This window comes from Synchiropus splendidus, chromosome 1, assembly GCF_027744825.2.
Source record: "Synchiropus splendidus isolate RoL2022-P1 chromosome 1, RoL_Sspl_1.0, whole genome shotgun sequence".
NCBI classification, from domain to species: Eukaryota; Metazoa; Chordata; class Actinopteri; order Syngnathiformes; family Callionymidae; genus Synchiropus; species Synchiropus splendidus.
In genome coordinates, this window is record NC_071334.1 from 69,133,455 (window position 1) to 69,149,587 (window position 16,133).

General features: G+C 46.1%; 1 protein-coding gene across 1 annotated transcript in view; it reads right to left on the bottom strand.

Moving 5' to 3' along the window:
* unc5da (unc-5 netrin receptor Da) overlaps nt 1-16,133 on the bottom strand; it is a 213,541-nt gene that overhangs the window by 5,472 nt on the left and 191,936 nt on the right. Inside the window, exons 13-16 of the mRNA XM_053853945.1 lie at nt 15,274-15,358; nt 8,609-8,780; nt 3,506-3,736; nt 1,120-1,269 (exon numbers count right to left, since the gene is read on the bottom strand). Of these exons, the coding sequence (XP_053709920.1) occupies nt 1,120-1,269; nt 3,506-3,736; nt 8,609-8,780; nt 15,274-15,358 (638 nt within the window). The remainder of the gene's footprint in view (nt 1-1,119; nt 1,270-3,505; nt 3,737-8,608; nt 8,781-15,273; nt 15,359-16,133) is intronic.

The window sequence follows — 16,133 nt, forward strand, 5'->3', positions numbered from 1 at the left end:
GGGAATCGCAGACGACATGAATCATTTCACCTTTACAATGTTTTCAAAGCATGACGGTCTGAAACTCGAGTGATGCGTCAGGACTGAATGTGAAGGTTATTGTTGGCATCAAAGGCGCTGTAATGAAAATAGTTTCGAGCCCTTGACTGGAAATTTTCAGGTCATCAACTACAACAGACAAAAACAATGATAATTCTCTTGAAATAATTAAACAGAAGGAACATATATCCTGCAAAACTAGCAATTAAACTAACAATTAAAAACATTACAAGAAAAGACATTTTGAAAAAAAAAAAACCCAAAACAAATGACAAAAAAATACAACAGACGCCATTATTAACTCACTGGCAAATAATAAAAAAACAGAAAAAAGATCCAAAAAAAAAAAAAAAAAAAGCAAAGCATAATGTAGGGCCAAATAAAATAAACAAAAGATACGTCTCTCACAAAGTAGAAAAAAAATCCCCCCAAAATTTCATCACAACCATAAACATAAGGTGTAAATAATAAATCTTGTAAAAGAAAAAAAAAAAAAAAAAAAAAAAATCAGTTCTATGACATAAAACTAAGCCCAATTAATCCCAAAAACGAAAGAGAAAACTGACCAAAACTCCTCGACCATTGAAAAAGAAATAAATCAGTTTGATGGTTGTCTGCACTTTACAGGGTCATTGTCACTGTCAGTCTGTTTCAAACGTCAGAGGACAGGGATGGTCCACTTTGAGAACTCTTGAGCAGCACTCTGGATGTGTGAAGTGCGATCATGCTCCTATTGAAGAGAGGAGTCAGGCTCCCATCACAGATGGGCCGGACCTCGGCACCGGCGGGTCACGACGTGTTCCGAGGTCCAATCATATGTGACGCTGTGAGTGGTGCGATCACGGCGTCACTGCTGGGATAAACATCTCGCGGTGTAACGCAGTGCCACGGCTCCTCGTTTGCCTGGAAGTGGTAATTAACTTTGTGTGCTGCTGAGAGATAACCAGCTGCGGCTCGCTCTCGGTCATGTGACCGCCAGGAAAAAGCCAGATCAAACAGAAGACGAGAACGGCAGCTGGGTAACAAATATGGCGGCGCTCTTTGGACGTCCAGCGAAACACAATGTCAGCATGAGCTCACCTGGCAGGTGGTGAAAGGCTTGATGCTCCACAGCAGCTGTGGGACGTCCTGGATGGACACCTGGAGGCTGAAGGTGTTGCCCCGGAACAGCATCACTTTGGGCTCCTCCAGCAGTCGCCCCCCCCTGCTGCGCTCGCCCACTGCCACCTCCTGGAGAAACGAGGAAGTTCGCATTTCACCGTAAATAACAGTCACGTGGTTGTCTGGAACTACATTTTTATGAAGCGTACCTTCTGGAGTGCACCAGAATATTAGCCGCGCCCACTGAATTGAAGAAGGAAAATAGATCTTGCTCATACATAAGCCACACCAGTCTATAAGCTGCAGGTTCAGTGGTGCACCGGCTTAAAGACACTTTTCAAAACGGGCTCCAGTGTGGAGAGTGAGGAAGTAGCGGAAACAAGATGTGTAATACAGAGCATCTTGATTGATCCACGCTGCTCTCACAACACATTGAACACAGTGAGAGAGATTACGGACGATCGAGAAGGTTTCAATCAGTACAGATCCAGACGTCAGAAATGATCAATGAATAGTCTGGTGATCTTCCGCTGTGCTGCACTCCTCCACAGCACCAGTCTCCAGCAGATCAGACCCTTTACTGCCCGGCATTTATCACGTTTGTGTGGAGCCGCGCTGTACAGGTAGTTTCCAGCATCTAGCGCAGAGTCGCCTGAGGCGAGAAGCTCAGCCCTGAGGAGAGTTTCCTGAGACAAGGTGGAGCTCTCCAGCCGGGATCAAGTCAGCGGCCAAAACCCGACTCGCGTGTGTTCACGTCGGAGCCGAACGCACCGTGTCTCGGGACAGTGTCTCTTTTATTCACATGAAAGCGCTCAAAATGCGCTGTTTTCGCCGGCGTGCCCAAAGTTCCGACAGCACTGCCTGTCTCAGTGGCTGCTTCTGGATTCCAGACCTCCAGGAGATTGACTCTGCTGTGTTATGAATATAATAATATAATAAATCAGAAAAATAAGAAGAAGAACAATAATACTAATGATCCTATATAAATAAAGTAGCCTCAGCAGCACCATGTTTAATCCGTGTCCAGTGACGCCCTCAAAACTGCCGCTCATCATTCAGTCAAAAGCTTTCCCAGAATGTTTGAGAAAAACTAGGATGAAAATATTCCGGCCGGTCTCCCTGTCCCTCCCCGGGGTCATCTTCAGGTCAGACCGGGACGTCCTGCTGGACTCAGGGTTACGCTGCGGGACTTAAGGAGGTCACAAGGTCAGCTGAATATTCAGGAGGTGATTCTCTCCGAGCCGGAAAGGTGATCATTTAAATTTTAAAATCTATGCTAAACCAGCGAGCGAGCCGGGAACACGGTTTCAGGAGGATGTTTCATCTCCTGCCGGATGTGATTACCAGCCCGGACGTGACATTTGGAAGTCTGGAATTAGTTTAGAGTTACTTCAACATTCTTTAGTCCCTCATGGTCACATGACTTGGACTCACTTGGAATCATTGGCGCTGGTCATTATGAACAAGAGTTTTAAGCGCAAGAGCTAAGACCTGTAACTATAGTAGTGATTTTAGGTGAAACAGTTAAGAGAAACAATTCTGTTTGGTGGCCAAGATCGAGTGACAAAACACCGGCTACATAAAAAAAAAAAAAAAAAAAAAAAAAGAGTCAGACCACGGCTTAAGAAAAATACTGAACTAACACAAAACTAGCCAGAAGTAAATTTTGTAAGCTTTGACTAAAACAATTAATAATTCAACAAGAGAAAAAAATATTGTTTGAATGTAAAAATACAGGCTTCGACATTAAGTCAACTACAGAGAATGATGGCAAGGGCACTGAAAAAGAGATAAAAGGAAAGAAATAAAACCCCAAGTGAAAAAGTTGAGCAAATAAAACAAACTCCTCTGTTAGAAAAAAATACAACAAATACCAAATGAAACCTGTTTTCATTTAAAAGTACACTGTATTTTAACTCTACTCAACATATACAAACAAAATAAAATACAAAAAATGATAAACCCAGGACATAAATGCTATGAAAGTTAAAAACTAAGAGAAAAAAATGACCCAAAAGATGCGAAGGAACAATTAAGGCAATAAACAATGAAAGCAATGGAGAACAAAACAAAACAAAAAGCTTAATTGAACTCAACTGCTATCATAAAAGTATCACAAATTGATTGTTGCACACACACACACACACACACGCGCGCACACACACGCACACACACGCACACGCACACACACACACACACACACACACACACACACACACACACACACACACACACACACACACACACACACACACACACACACACACACACACACACACACACACACACACACACACACACACACACATATATAGATATATAGCAGCAAACATCGCAGGTGTCAGAGTGGGGTCACGGGGTTCACCTGGAAAGCTTGCGGCGTGTCGTCCACACAGTACACCCTGAGGATGAAGCCCAGTGGGTCGTTGGGATCCGGGCTCCCGAACACAGCCAGTCTCAGTCGCTTGGCTGCCTGCTGACTCAGCGGTTCCCCCACCAGAGCGTAGCGACCCGGACTCTGCAGCAGCACGTGGCAGCGCCGGCTCTCCATCAGACAGTAGCAGGAAGTGCTCTCCTCGTCCGCCGACATCACTTCCTGTGCGAGTGCAATTTTAAGAACTGTCAGCAGCTTATCATCACCTTCACGTCCGTGAAGGTTGTGGTGATTCCCATCCCTCAGAAAGCCAGGAGTTTTCACAGTGGAGGAACTAGTCCTCGCGCTGCTGACAAGTTACGGTAAAAATATAAATCTGTCCTGCGATAGGAATGGCTAGGCTGCTGGGACTGTCTAGCTCCAGTTCTGTTACGAGACAATCGCGATTTTGATTCACCCTTGTGTCAGATTTAATTTTGAATTTATTTCAATTCACATTGAATTTACGAACCGACTGGATTTGATTCACAAGTGCTACTTTCTTTTGTGAGTTTTGCCATGTAGTCACATGTTTCACTGGTGACGTGAACGCAGCGGTGACTGCACAGCTCGGCGACAGGCTGGAAACTTAAGGCATGTGGACGACAAAGCGGGAACTAGTTACGAGAATCAGCCCACCAATCAGTCTCAAAACAAACTCGTTCCGAAAAAAAAGGCCTGCATTCGGTTGTGTGGCTGTATGTTTGGATTCAAACCGGAGGACGAGCGTCAGCCTCAAGTGATTTGCGAGATGTGTTTCTCACCCAGCACCACGAGGTAGCACCACAAATCTTTATCAGCACCTGAAGCCTCATCTGTTCGGTGCTGCAACTTTGTTTTGTCATGGTTTATGTGTGCAACAAACATATATTTCATGAAGAAAAAAACAGTGGCAGAGAATCGTCATATTAATTCTTAGCTAAAAAAACAAATTGTGATTCATATTTTCCCCCGAATCGTGCAGGCACAGAGCTGAACTCTGTAGTGCAGCAAGAGTCTTCTTCTTCAGGTAGAATTGGAAATGACTGGACACAAAAGTATTGCGTCATACCCTGCCTGGCCAGAAGAAAAGTCGCCACCTGGATCCTGGATCTGGGGTTGCTGCAGTGACAACATGATGTGCTGAAAGAATGAGGTCAGCTGACTCCCTGAATATACCGAATGAGCAGGTTCTTCCATCACTGGATTGTTTCTTCCCTGAAGGCTCGGGCATATTCCAAGACCACAATGCCAGGATTCATCGGACTCATTTTCCCACACGGACTGGCCACCACAGAGTCCAGACCTGAAGCCCATTGAGAATCTTTGGGACCTGCTGGAGAAGGCTTTGACTCTACCATCATCAATGCAAGATCTTGGTGAAAAACACTGGATGGAAATAAATCTTGTGACATTGCAGAAGCTTATCGAAACAATGCCACAGCGAATGTGTGCTGTCATCAAAGCTAAAGGCGCTCCAACGAAATATAAGACCGTATGACCCTTTTTTTTGGGTGGTGACTTTTTTTTTGGGCCAGGCAGTGTAGCTCAGCTCCCTTTTGCGGACTCGGACCATGGTCGTTTTTTCTGTCTAGAACATCCTAAATCTTACAGTGTGACCTGCAGGTGTATTTCTAGAGTGGCCATCACACGATCTGCCATCAGAGGATCTGTTCTTCTCAGCTCAGTGAAGGAGCATGACAGGTCTGTTCCCAACCCTTTTCACTCTCAGGTCATGTGGGGGAGGTACTTAAGTTTGGGGAGTGTCAGGCAGAAGTGCAGCCCTTTATCTCCTGTGGAAGTCTCATAAAGACGCCTCCATCTGTCAGTAGTGAATGCTTGCAACCGTAGCGTCTCTTTCCTTTCACTTCTTCTCGATGAATTGTCACCGTAAAATCCGTGATTCGTGAAGCTGCGACCTTCTCGCCCTAAACATGTCGCATCAGACTCCAGTCCTGCAGCTCCTACACCCAGCGTCACTGTCCAGACACCGTCCAGAGGGCCGGACGGCTAGCGACGCGGGGGCCTTGAGGGCCTACCCCGGACCAGCAATCACTTAGAACGGACAAGGGAGACGCGCCAAAGAGCCAAATACGTGGCCCTCAGAAAAGTCCGGACACAGCTGGTAACAGAAAGGCTGCGTCGCGTTTCTCGCCCACGCTGATCCTTAAGTGCGTGTTTAAAACCATGATTAAAAGCGAGGGTAACGCAGATGAAATGACACCGGCAGAAAGAGAGCCTGGAGCCCAGACTTAAATGAGAAAAAGGATCCGTCAGGAGCGCCAGCTGAAGTCCTGCTGCGACTGACTGAGGGAACGTTCGGCGGCAGGCGTGAATTGAGAAATGATGGAGTGGAACTTGAGAGGAGCGACTGAGACCTCCATCTCCTTTTATACAGCTAATTCCAGAGATTAGATTTCCACGGCGCATCCTTCCCGAGGTAAAGGGCTCATTATTCGGCGGCGGCGGCGGCGACGGGTCACTGCGTGGCAGCGTCTGACTGAACTTCTCCGAGTCTTCCCGTCCGTCTCCTCTGTTCTCCGGCGTCTCGCCTGTGACGAGTCTTTGATGGTCCCTTTGTGTCGTGCGTCTGCCGGCAAATTATATATCTGTGTAAATGTCAGCCACAGTGAAAGGAGGCGAGGTGAGGTGAAATCTGCCGGCGCCGCCGGTCGCTCCGTCTGGATGACGCTCTTTGATGAGGTCGGTTCAACACCGGAGCGAGCGGGAGTCTGAGCGTGCGCCGGACCTTTCTGGTGTCACGCCGGAGTCGGGCACGTGGCTTGAATTGAAAAGAAGTTTGGGACCTTTGAGTCACTCTCCAAAGTGACTCTTTTGACCCAAACATGAGACTCCAGGCCTGAATATGACTCACAAGCCTCTGAATGTGACCGTGACTCCTGTTACTGCCAGTGTCTACTGAACCTTAAAGGTTCATCGACCCTGCAATACTGTTTCATGATAACTCAGCTACCCGTCACCAGCAGTCAAACTCATGTCTGGCACGACTCACGACTCCATGGGTCTTCTGCCCAGAGTAGCAGGACAATGCTGTTTAATTAATCTTATAAAGCTAATAATATGTTTTCATAATCATTATAATAAAACTCATTTTTATTTTATTCTGGTTCTTGTTGGATTGAAAACAACATTTTCCACTAAGTTTTTCAAATGTATTCTTGGAAGTCAAAAGTTTTTTTGTACAAAAGCAAATGTTGAAATATTTCTGCCAATCTATTATGAAATATATAACAATATATAACAATATTATACAACAATTTCTAATGTAATAATTTGTGTATTTACACATTTAGGAAGTTTACTTTTAGATATTTTTTATTTTAACTGTACTTTTTCCTTTAGTTTTGAAACACAATGTCCATAAATGAAACTTTGACTATTGTTTTTTATCCTTTTATTTTGGGATATATATATTATATATATATCCCAAAATAAAAGGATATATATATATATATATATATATATATATATATATATATATATATATATATATTTATTTTTTTTTTTTTGCTTCGGATTTTGAACGAAAATCCAGACCTAAAATTACCCCGAAAAAACCCTCGGAAAAAACATAACGTCTGCTTTGTTATTGTGTATAACGCAGCCTCTGTATGCAGACGTGTCCCGTTAGCTCCATTTACTGAGTGTTTTTTCTTCATATTGAGGTGTAAAACCTTTCCTGTCTCCACACTGGAGCGTGGGAGAGTGTCACAGGGGAGGTGCTGGAGCGCTCACTCCAGGGTTTGATGTCCTGTTGTGGGCTGGAGCTGGGACAGGGATGAGGCCAGTCTGGGACAGAGCGTGACTTGGTTTATGACTTTGTCACAGCCAAACTGCACAGAAGCGCACATTCAGAGCTGGACACGCACCGGGCACCTCTTCACTTCTGGAGAGACCTCACTCACTCGGCAACCCCTCCCACATGCAGCGGCCACACACATAGAGGAACAGCCACCTGCAGCAGGCACTCGACATTCACTCCTACAAAAGACTATTTTAAGGCTTGGAACGCATTAGTTCTTTTTCCTTTCATTGTAATAACATTGTAACAAATTGCTTCTCTTTTTTTTTTTTTTTTGAGTCTTTCTTGATCTAAACAAAACAAAAAAAGACGTTTTTCATGAGTCCTGGGCTGTTTTAACACCTCGCGTGGCTCACATCTGGCGCGTGCCTGAAGGTGCTGAACCAGAAGTCTCGGATTCCAAGAACAAGAATATTTATAACTCGAGAAATACACCCTAAATTAAGATGTGTTGCGAAGGCAAACCATTGTTAAACTTCAGTCAGACAAGCAAGTTCTCAGAGTTTCTTTGAAATGACTCATTACTTGATCAGGTTTCTTAAACAGAAACCTTAAATAACACACGGATGAATTATTCCTCAGTTGTTTCCTCTGATTATTGAATATTTTCTTACTTGACGAATAACTTTTTTTGAAAAAACATAACTTTCAGACTTTTTCTTTGCACATTTCACGCCCTTGTAATTATTTTTATTTAAATTAAATTGCATTTTTAAATTTACTGTTTATTTTTTAACACCGTTCAGTGACAAAATCCTTCCAACAAATGATTTATTGAGTATATTTATAGTTTCTCATTAAAATGATCTTTTAAAAATAGATGACAAGTTTCAGGTTTCTTTTCCAAAACTTCTAAATGAGATTTTTAAATTGCTCTTGTCAGGTTTAGATGTTTGAACAACAGGGCTTGACCTGTCAAGACTTTTGGGATGAAGCATGAAAAGAGTTTGCTGCTTTTGTTCTGTATAACTGTGTTTTCTTTTTCATTTTAGGTTGACTCAAATGGACCTAGTTTGAATCACCGTCGTGCGAGTCCAAGCTTCAGTGAGTGGCGCAGTGCCGACGACTGACGGAGGTGATTTATAACTGCATTATCATTAACGTGGAGGAGAAACCATTTTGGTGACTAATCGCCGTCATTTACTTTTGGACTGTCGTGCGGATCCACGATGGAGTGAGCTTCAAAGCTGCGCTTTTATGTGACGGATCGGAAGCGGGAGGCGTGGAGGGAAACCGAGGTCGGCGCCGCTCACCTCCCACTCGTCGTCCTGCGTTTGCCTCTTGAGTCGGACGGTCCAGTGGCCGGCGTCCACCTCAGCGCAGTGGGCAATGGTCAGAGCCAGAGGACAGGACAGGTCCAGGCCTGGCGGACCGTACAGGACTGCAGGGCTCAGGAAGATCTGGGCGCCGTCCTCAGACGCAGCACTGCAGGAGCAGAGACAGAAGTGCAGCGGCATCGTCAGAGTCAACACTGATGGAGAGCAGGATCTGGTACACATTGAAGGGCTGACTGAGAGACACAAATGGGGGTTGAGCTGCACAGTCGAGGAGAAATGATTTTACTGCTTTGAGTCACCAGATGTGCTTCAGGTTCCAGTCATCTACGGTGAAGAGGCCTTGATTCACCTGAAGATAATGTGCTGCCGTTGGCCTCGTCGGACTGGCGCCGTGAGACGCAGCCAGGATGAGGATCAGCTCCTCTTAGTCAGACACCATGGTTCTCAGAAGAGAGAAGGAGGAGTTCAAGTGTCCTGGGGTCGTGCTCAAGAGTGAGGGAGAAATCTCCAAACCGACAGAGGAAGAGCTGAGCCAGAAGACAAAGCTCTCCACTGACCGGCGGGTTTCTCCTCTCACCTGTGGTCACCAGCATTCGAGTGACCCAAAGAACAAGAGACTCCCTGTCTGGACTTTCTCATGGAGAAAAGCTCGGAGGAGAACTTCTGCTCCTCCAGGAGAAGACAGTTGGGGCTCCTCCTGGATGTGTTTGACTGGCAGGAGGCCCTGGGCTCAGACCCAGGTGAAGTCTCTCAGTTGAACACCTCAGTGTTCTTCCAGAACCAGGGAGGAGGTTTCCAGACAGGGAGTTCAGGACCTCTTTAGTTCGGATAAGCGGAATAGAACTGACTCCATCTGTCCTTCACGTAAACCTGTTCTTCTGTTACTCTTGTTTGGAAGAAGGTCCCAGATGGACTCAAATATGAGTCCTATATTATCACACAGAGACACACACCGAAGAGTTCCTCTTTAAAGTGTCCCCACAAGAGCATCTGGATCAGGATTTCGACCACCAGCCTCAGACCAAAGTCGACCGGAACCCCCGCCCCGGACTGCTGATAAGGCATCAATCCCCGACTAGCTGGCACACAGACGCACAGATAAGGAAGATTAAAGCTGCAAGACTAATGAAAGGCGGTCCTGGAGAGGACAGACTGGAGCACACAGTGTGCAGCTTGCCGGGTCGATGGGGCTTATGAAGCCGCCCCGGCAGGCCTGGTGACAGATTAGCTGGGCTGAGCCGCTCTTGGCCAGAGGCCCGACCCTGGCTGGTGGACCAGGAGCAATCGATGGGACCACCATCAGTCACCCGGCTGGACGCGGCGCACACACTGGACACGGTATCGCCGCCTCTGTTGTCTGCGTGACCGTCCTCGGCATCATTAATACAACGGCAGCAGAGACGAACCGTGACACCGCGATCCATCACCAGCGTGCGCACGTGAGCCACTCAGCCAGCCCCTCGCAGCGTCCGTACAGGAGGCTCACGGTGGCTCCACTCACTCCATCATGGCGAGTCAGGGGATCACACAGACTGTCTCACTACTGACTCACTTTTGAAAAGGTTTAGGTGTAAACAGAAGGAAAAAAACATGACAGAAATAAAAAAAATGAGAGGACAAAAAGGTTGGAAGACATTTTTACAACATTAAAGAATATAAAAGAAAATACAGAAACACAAAAAATGTTTGGATTTTGGCTGAGTGGTTCAATGTTAGTGGGAAAAACCTCCAGAATACAAAAACAGAAGCAACATATTAAAAATGTTTAGTTAGTAAAAGAAACTAATACTGATGAATGTTTGTACAAATAAAAATAACTAAAAATAAAAAAATAAAAAACCCCACAATCCTCTAAACCTCTAAAATAGATTTTATTTCAAATTCATTGAAAAATGGAGAATGAAAATAAACATTTTAAGACATATTGAACAAAAGACAGAGAAAAATAATTCTTAAAATAATAAAATGTAATACTCAACTGACATGTATAACTCTATTATGAGGAAAACCAAGGTAAGGAAGGTGACATTCTGTATTAGCCTGAAAAAAATGCATGTAAAAACTAAATTTATTTTTAATTTTACAACAACTTGAAAACAATTTGTTTGTCTGAACATTGAGAGGCTAATATTCCCAAATCACGAGGTCCTGAATCTGACATTTTATTGCACAACTGACACCAGTCTGGCGAGTGAAGCAAGAGCTCTACCCTGAGTCTCTGACTAACGACAAATCTGAATGGCCACAGCAACATATGTACTGTATATGCCACAAAACTATACAACCTCCTCCGTCAACAGACAAAGACCAGAGAACCAACACACTTGTCTGTTGGACCGGTGACGGTAACCACGGCAACCAATATTGATCAGAACTATACTCTTTTCTATCAAACAATGTGAGTGTTAGCTGAACGCAGCCAGTGGCTAAATGCTAAGCTGTTGCTCCCCAAACAACCAGTTAGCAGCTGCTCAAACTGTGGCAGAGAAACATCACGATGATATCACCATGTCGAAGAATGAAAATATACGGAACAGATCCGGACCGACTCAGTGGGTTAATTCAGGTTTCAAAACTCCGATTGTCTGGGTTCAAGAGGATCATCATACCGTCAACAGAAATGGAGACGCAGAAGAGTTGGTGCGATCCCTCCTCGGCTCACGACAACAACCATCTTTGTCTGCCATAATCGCAGCCGCTAATTTCCGGGGCGAAACTCGAGTCATGGCGCTAATGTACGGAGCCCGAGCTGGGAATGAGAGGAGGACGCCAGATCTCTGGCCTCCACACAGAAGCGCAAAGTAAAAGCCCACATGCCGGCAGCCGCGCGACTAATTAGCCAGCGGCGCGGAGGAAGGCGAGGTTAGCCGCCGCTGTGCAGTCGGTGATTAGCCAGATTGCCTGCGAGCCATGATTAAAGACGGTGATTTAGCGGCGCTGATTGTGATTACGGGAGACATCAGGAGGAGGGTTGAGCTTTAAATAATAGTTTGGGGTTATTAGCTTAGAACTGAGCGGTAAACACGGGGAGCACCTTCTTCAACAGCACTGAGCTCATTGCTGTTTCCACGTGCTGTGTGAACAACACACTCTTCACTGCATCTGGAGCCTTTTGGAAAGGACCCAGCCGCGTCAGTTCTACGGCTGGACTTATCGGGCTCTGGCTTGGACGCGGTGCGGACCCCAGAACGCTGCCTGAAGACCATGGTCCTCTTTCAGAGAGGTGTCTGGTCACGCCTCCATCATTTATACGTGCAGGACTGCCGTTCCTCTCCACGAGTACAAACATCTGGCCAATCTAACTGTGTCTTCAAACCTCTCCATATCTTGTCCTACAGTACGACTTACTCCCTTAGATCTCAGGGTCTTCATCTCTGACTCTGACTCCTGTAAACACCAAGGCAGTGACCTCACTGTGCTATAAAGCTTTCTCTTTCTGCTTCTCTGACGTCACAGTCGTCTCCACCCTGCCTGCACTCTCTTCTTCATGACCATATCATGGCAGTGCGCAGGTGAAACACTGTCACTGTGGCCCTAGATGGTGTCTCAGGCCGGGTGGCCCAGAGTCAAAGAGAAAAAGTTCAGTCACAAAAGTACCTTAAAAGTCCACCAATAACAACAATTAATATGGAAAAGAAAAATACCAACTCTTCATCAGGCCGTCGGCTCCACAATTATGGGCCGTAGTAGCAAAAAGACTCATTCCTTGTCACCAGGTTTTGATCTGAGAGGGTTGATGTAGAGAATGTAAATGAGGGCTTAGACTGTTAAGGGCTTCATAAACCAGTTCAGGGATTCTGAAGTGGATTCACAGGAAACTACACGCCGGGACTCTGAAATCCGTGTACCGTGGTTTTGCTGACTGTATACACCAAGTCTCCAGCTTGTTCATGCTCTGCAAAAAAACGCAGCTTGACTAAAAACAATACCAAATCCAGGATCAATTCTGTCCAGGCACATGGAAATATCTACCGGCTGTCACGACTGATGATGGATTTTGAACCAGCCTCTGTTTAGCCAGGACCACCCGCCCCGCCCGAAAACCGGCCACAGATGTGAGATCCGATGGCAGAAGCTCTCCTTGAAGAGCCGACATCCCCCGCTGAGGCCCGGAGAACATCACAGGCCAAAACAACGGCGTGAAGCCCGGAGGAAGGACAGGAGCTTCTGTGAACACCTGAAACCGAGCCAGAGCTGATCGATTTCCTTTCTTCAGCAGCAGGAAAGTCTTATGTAGATGGACGACGTTTGAATTGGAAGAAAGGATCCAATTTCTCCCCTGGACGGCGCCGCTGTCGGGAGATAGCGCCTGACTGACAGCCCGGGCGGAGAGCGGCTCTCCGGCTTCTTAAGCGACAGCCGGGGAAGTAAACAGAATCAGGCTTATCAGAGCGGAGCAGCAGGCTGAAGGGCAGGAGCTCGGCCGGGTGGAGGGGAGGCTCGGGGGTAGGGGGCGTCATGATGGGCCGGGTGTGATGCAATGAGCCCGCAAATGAAGTCCTGAACCTCTGACCCTTTTATCCCCTGACAGAGTGAAGGTGAAGGCTGACATCCGGTTTCCTTTCTGATGCAACAATTGAGAAAAGGCTTTTGATGGAGTCTCGTAGATTGTAGATTCAGTCGCACAACGTTCCTACAGTCATGAATGCAAAGTCCCGATCCGTGTGGGGGGGTTAAGTCTGGCCCATCGCTTGCTGGGCAGTGAATCTCCATGATGCTTACATTTGAATCAAGTCCCAAAATTATCAACTCAGTGGTTCGGATCCAGGACTGGATCACTATCAAATATTCCACCCGTCAAACCAAAGTGATAATTACAGGTCATGAGAGTGTCACGGAAGTCGATATAACCCAGTGTTTCTGCCACGGGGGAGACTCAAAGTGAAGACCTCGACAACGCTCCTGTCTCCACCCGGCCGTGACGGCAGTCGATAAGACGCACCTCATGTAACACAAAACCGGTTCTGAAGTTGATCTCTCTGCTTAAAGTGGTAATGTCACCGTCGGAGAGTTTCTGCAACAACACATCACTCTGCTGAAGTGATGAGCAAAACATCCCCGGCTGGCTGGGAAAACGTCTGCTGGCGGAGCAGCAGACATTAGCAGGTCGTAGCTACGGGACGGCCGAGGGAGCCTCCGCTGGTTCAACACTTGAGGAGCTAAAACAAACTTCATGACGACCAAAAAAAAAAAAAGAAATTGACAAGTGATAAAATACCAGTTAAAAAGATGTAAAATACTGTGAATAAAAACATCCATCATAACACGACAATTAAAAAGGATTATTTGAAAAATGTGTGAAAATTTAGACATGAAAAAATGAGAGTGTTGTGAAAAACCAAAAATTGTGCACAATATTTTATATCCGACAATGAATCTCAACATATTAATGTACAAATCATCCAGAATTAAAAGGCTTAACGATGCTTAATGGATTACTTGGATTAATGGATTAATTTTGGCCTTAAAAGTGCCATTTTGGAAAGTAAATGTGACATAAAAAAGTAACTAAGTTGTAGAAGTGAGAGGAGGAAGGAGAAACAAACATTCCAGCGCCTGAAGAAGAGCGTTTCACTGACACACAAGTGGTTTACATGCGCTAAATCTGAGCTTATAAGAGATCTGGAACGTACTGTAACTCCTACACAACCTAGTATTGACGGGTAGATAAGGTATCATGAAACAGTACTACTGTGCCCTCATTTTCAGAGGCCACTAGATGGCGCTCTTGGTTTAGAAGTGACGTGAGGCTTCATTTAATTCGTAATTTTACAGTCAGTGCCAGTGCCATCTAGTGGCCTCTGAAAATCAGGACACTGTTTCATGAAACCTCATCTATTCCTCACTTATCTAGTATTACTTCCAGCAACAAAAATTATGACCAGATATTGTCATCATCGAACCTTTAGATCATGTGAGGAGACCAGACACAACAACGATGCCGGGAAAGTGATGACCAAAATAACTGTACATATAATGCATTGTAGTTTACGAATTAAAAAAAATCAAAATCTGTTATTTATCCTGGCAACTAGTAACAGTCTGCATGCCATGTTTCTTCATGTTTAGACTCCACAACTAGGTACTAGAAATGTCTAGGTATCGATGTTGACCGGGTTAAATTGAACTCGGTCATGAACAAGACTTTCGACAGAAAGTGGACGCCAACACGGCTGTAACTTTGTGTGCTTCAGGTCCTGCTCCAACAGTGGCGGGCGTGTTCTCCCCAAACAGAAATGTTCCTTGTCATGGTATTTTTTCCACCATGCCAGAGGTACGGCTCTTTGGAACGTCATTGCTATTGAAGTAACTCTTTGCGCTTCATCACATGACCCTGTTCAACAGTGTTTCGCGTTCATCTCAACTCCTGGTGTTTTTTGGCTCCTCTACTGTCCGACCTGGGTGTCACTCTTCTCACGGGAGTCGGGGGTCAACACTCAGTGGAAAGGCTTCTCAAAACACCATCTACCACATGCAGTGCCTCACAGTGACATCGGCAGAGTCAGAGCTTGATACGCGGCTCGTAAAGCGCTGCTCCAAGCAGCCGAACGAAGGCGGAGCGACGGATGAGGTGAGACAGGCCTGAAGATGAAAAGAAAGCGGCAGCAGCAGCAGCAGACGGCTCTGCCCCCCCCCCTCACCTGCTGTCCTCCTGGCTGATGATCATGTACATTTCCCAGGTCGTGTCTTCAGCGATCCCCCCGTGAGGCACCAGCAGACTGATACCTGCAGAGATGGAAGAAGCAGATCAGCACACACAGAAACCTGCCCGCACGTCAGCTCTCTTAACTGAAGGTGACGGCCCCTGGAAAAAAAAAACAGAAACGGGACGGCGAGCGAGTCCCGGGGGCTGTGTGAATCACGGCTGCCAGCGCTGGCTCTGTCACGTTTGCTCTTCTTAAACATGCACAGCGTAGCTGCTGCATGATAAACAATTAGGGGCGACACAGGCTGCAGTAAATAAAGCGCCTCCAAGGGGCGGATGATGAATGTGGCCTCACAAAACCCTACTGACGATACATTGCTTTGCATTTCCCTCATATGAAGCGGTCATCAGTATCCCAGCTCCTCGGTGGGAACGTATATTCACTGCCACCTGCCCTGTGGGAAGCAGCAGCTACTAAAAACTGCCCATCAGTCAGCAAAATTCTTCTTTCAGCAGCAGTTCATGTGTCCACTTTTTTTTCCACGTAGGAAATAGGTGGCAGGATGCCGGAGAAAACGTGGGGGCAAAGACAGACCGGCAGTTCACGATGGGGTCGGATAGAAAACCACTGGCTCCGAGGACCAGCGCGGCACCAACACGGCACAGATATTGCTACACAGCCGTCACCTTTTCTATGGAATGGCAGGAGTGCCAAAACTGGAGGACAAACAGGGGATCGGAAATAGACACACGAGCAAGAAAAAAACTGGAAACGCATAAGAGGCTGTCAATAAATTCAAATTTTAAATCCTCTGCTGGGTCTCTGAACAGAGCTCAGCATTGAAAAGCAGGCGT